General features: G+C 59.2%; 1 protein-coding gene across 1 annotated transcript in view; it reads left to right on the top strand.

The window, feature by feature from the left end:
• Positions 1-6: 6 nt before the first annotated feature.
• Positions 7-4,097, top strand: part of Cygb (cytoglobin) — a 15,608-nt gene continuing 11,517 nt past the window's right edge. The window contains exon 1 of the mRNA XM_013037599.1: positions 7-210. Within this exon, the coding sequence (XP_012893053.1) occupies positions 68-210 (143 nt within the window). The 5' untranslated portion in view covers positions 7-67. The remainder of the gene's footprint in view (positions 211-4,097) is intronic.

The following is a 4,097-nucleotide window of genomic DNA, read 5'->3' on the forward strand; positions in this document are numbered from 1 at the left end:
CTCCCCGCGCCCCTCCGTGCCGAGCCAAGCCGGGCCGGGCCGGGCCGGGCCGGGCTTGGAGACGCTCATGGCGAAAGTGCCCGGCGAGATGGAGATCGAGCGCAGGGAGCGCGGCGAGGAGCTGTCCGAGGCGGAGAGGAAGGCGGTGCAGGCGACGTGGGCCCGGCTCTATGCCAACTGCGAGGACGTGGGGGTGGCCATCCTGGTGAGGTAGGTGTCGCCCCGGCCCGGCGGGCCGGGCCCGGCGCGGGGACGGCGGGCTCGGCTCGGACCCGAGCTCTGGCGCCGCCTCTCCAGCGGCGATGGGGGGCCGGGTCGTGGGGCACGGGAAGCAGGGCGCGCGCGTCGGGCTCAGCCCTTCCAGGCTCAGGGCTTGGGGGCTCACCGGGAACTAGAACGCAGCTGCAGGAGGACACTCTCCCCCCGCCGTCTCCCTCCCCTCCCTGGCCTCAGCTTGGGACCCCAGGACCTCAGCCAGCCGGCCGGCCAGGCCGGGCGCACACACATTTTACAAGCCCCGGCGGTTCTCATTTTGGGGTTGGGGGGGAGGGTGTACTGAGACTGCCAAAAAGGGGCTCAAAGAAGAGCAGTCTCTCCCCTCCAGTCCAACTTAGCTGATGAGCAAAGAGCAGGAGAGAAGAGGGCAGGAGGAGAGAGAGGTCCAGCTCTCCCACTGCCCCTTTGGCCAGCCCGCAGACCAGGTGACGCACAGGTGAGTTTGGTGCTTGGGAAGGAGAGAAACTTCAGGAAACAAGGCCCTGTCCTGGGACCCCCTAACTAAGGAGGAAACGGCAGTGTCTCTGGCTTGAGGTTCAGTCGGGCATCAGGGTCCCCAAGAGGACCACACCCAAGGTCCCCCGGGTGCCCACATCGCCCCAGCCAGCTAGAGACCAACTACTACTACAAACCGAGTCTAGACTTTCTTCTCACACGTCGGATGTGGGGTACAGGAGGGGAGTCTGGGGCTCACTACCTCAGCCCCCTGTTCTAGATGCAAGGAGGCTGGCAAATGTGAGGCAGATCAGGTGTGGGGGGGTCTTAGGGCGCAAGCATGGGGTACACCCTCACTGTGGAAGGAGGGCTCCTGTGTGCCTGTCTCTAGTCCTGGCCCAGCCTCTGGCTTCTTTCTCCCCCCTCTCCCTTCTGCTCTCCCAAACCCCGGCTCTGCTGAGCTCCACATGGATAGGTTGGGGTTCCAACTGAGAAACAGATTTGATAGAAAAGACCGAGAAGCTCTCTTGGGAGGCTTGCTGAGGAAGGGGTGACAGGGAGCTAAGAGGGGGACTGGGGACCCCGAAGCCTGAGATGCTCAGGATGCACTTGGCAGCTGCTCAAGCCCACAGTCCGGAGCCCAGGCGCTGCTCTATGCTGGCACTCACCCCCGTCGGCTCCCATGCATGGAGGGGGGGGTCCCACCGGGGGCGGGGGGGAGGGCAACACCACAAGACCTTGTGATTTACCTTTTACTAGTGAGGGAGATCCTAGGAATCAGGGGAGGGGGATTGGATGAATCCCTCAAGGGGAAGGCTGCTTCTTGGGTCTGAGTTCTTCGCATTATTTCCTTCCTCTCGCTGCTCCATCTCCTTCTGGTGGTCCATTCCCAACACGAAGGGTTACGAGGTCTGGCTGGGGGAAGGCATTTAGCAATCTTCCAAGTGCTTAGACCAAGACTAATCAATGCATTGCAGCAGCGGTGGCGCTCACCTTTGGCTTGTTGACACCCCAACACCACCTCTGTGTTGACCAGAGCCTGCCCAGGACAACCTGAGCCAACCCTGTCTCAGCCACACCCTGCCAGCTCCCCGTGCCACGCCACCAACTACTCCTTGTCTTCTTTCTCCTGCCGTCTGCCCTGTGGCCTGTCTGGTAACAGGACTCATTAGCTCCATTAGCCCTGACCCCCAGCTCCTGTGTGTTCCAGACTGATCCCAGCTCCCATCCTCCCATCTTCCCCCACACAGCGAGCCCCCCAGCCCCAGCCTAGCCTTCTGACCATGGCCACCCCCCTTATCGACCTGCTGAGAAAGAGGAGGCAGGGAACCTCCACCCTCCACCTTGGGAAGTTAACCGTCCAGGTGGTGGTGAAGGAGAAGCTGGTGTGGGCTGAGGCAGACCCTCACCCACCCTCGCTCCACCTTCCCCCTCACACTCAGACAAGACTATTTCAGGCTCTTGGAAACCCAGATGCCTCTGGGAGCTGAGAAACTCCCCACGGCAGCCAGCCGAGGCTTCTCCCTGGCAGTGGGGGCCCGTCTGGAGGGTCCGGAGGAAGCAGAGACGGGAGAGTGAAGCCAGGGTGCTGGAGAGGAACAGACAGGGCCCCACTCCCCTGGCTGAGAAGCAGGGCTCTGTCACAACAACGGGCTTCAGTCACAACAAGGTGCTGTGGGTATTGAGGCAGCAGACTCTCCCCTCCCTGAGGTGCCAGGGCCCAGCCCACCAGTCTCTCCAGGGACTCTGGGGGAAGCCATCAAAGCTTGGCTCCTTCGTGATGACTCGAGCAATGTTGGGCATCAGTCTGTGAGATGGAGACCCAGTGCCAACCTCAGGAGCCCATACACTGAGTGCTCAGCAGAGAGTCCCTGTAATAATCTCAGTAGTGAAGTGGAACAGAGAACTGACTACACAGTTTTGTGTGTGTGTGTGTGTGTGTGCGCGTGCGCACGTGCATGCACCATTACTAGGGTCTGAACTCAGGGCCTGGGTGCTGTCCCTGAATTTTTTTCCCCTCAAGACTAGCACTCTACCACTCAAGCCAGCTTCTTGGTGGTTAATTGGAGGGAAAAGTCTCACAGTCTTTCCTGCCCAGGCTGGCTTTGAACTGTGATCCTCAGATCTCAGCCTCCTGAGTAGGATTACAGGCGTGAGCCACCAGAGCCTGGCTGGGTTGAGGTAATTAAGGACAATACAGAGAAAGAGGGGGTGGGGAACGGAGGGAGGGGGGGACTTTGTAAACACATCCACTCAGCTCAGAAATCATTATTTGTAATGCAATTGTAATGCCCCCCCCCAAAAAAAGTCTGAGGTGCTCACTGACACCCAGACTGGATTTTTCCATTTTGTCTGTCAATACAATGCTTCTGAAGAAGAATCCAGCACATTGGTAGACTTCCTCTATCCTTGCCCATCTGTGTAGGAGCCTTCCTAAGGCTCCTCCGGAACTTCTGCAGACAAGGAGGCCCCAGAGTGAGCCCATGGTCGCAGCCAGCCTCCAGAAGGGGTGCTTTTGGTTTGCCACCTGGTGACCAGAGTGTCCACATGGAGACCAGAGTGTCCACATGGAGCCACGTACCCTGGTTGTCTGAACCTCGCCTAGCCAAAAGCAACCAGCGTGCCATATGCTAGCCAGATGCCTGCTCTGTGCCCATCCAGCTCTCGCAGCTGAGACTTGAGCCCTGGCTGAAGGCACAGATTGCCAGCTGTGTGCTATGACAAAGGGAAAAGGGCAGACAGAGGAGTCCCAAGACCCAAAGGACGGGTCCCAGGCACTCCATTATGTGGTGGCTTTGCTGGAGTCCCACCATGTCTGCACGGGGTCCAGTCCCTGTGGGAGAGGAGGTACTGATGTCACTGTCCCACACAGCAGACTGTGAGGGCGGAGGCCAGGAAGGCCTGGTAGATGGCGCCAATGGCCCTGAGGCGACATCCGTGGTCCTGGTCAGCCAGCCCAGTCAGGGAGGGGAGGTCTGCCTGGGGAGTGAGTCAGGGAGGCATTCCACTCCATGGAGAGGAAGGCTGGCCAGCAGTAAGGGCAGCTTGTGGGCTGGGCCAGAGATGACTCAGGGCAGGGGTCAAGTGGATGCGGTACTGGAGAAATGACTGTGGAACCGTGGGTAAGAGGCCCGGAGCACCAAGTCAAATAGGTTTTTACTTTTTTTTTTTTTCTGGTCAGTTGTGGGTCTTGAACTCAGGGCCTGGGTGCTGTCCCTGAGCTCTTCTTTTTTTGCTCAAGGCTAGAGCTCTACCACAATGCCACTTCTGGTTTTTGAATAGTTATTTGGAGATAAGAGTCTCATGGAGGGGCTGGGAAGGTGGCTCAGTGGTAGAGCGCTTGCCTTGCATGCTTGAGGCCCTGGGTTCGATTCCTCAGCACCACA

Source organism: Dipodomys ordii, unplaced genomic scaffold (assembly GCF_000151885.1).
Source record: "Dipodomys ordii isolate 6190 unplaced genomic scaffold, Dord_2.0 Scaffold7, whole genome shotgun sequence".
Lineage (NCBI taxonomy): Eukaryota > Metazoa > Chordata > Mammalia > Rodentia > Heteromyidae > Dipodomys > Dipodomys ordii.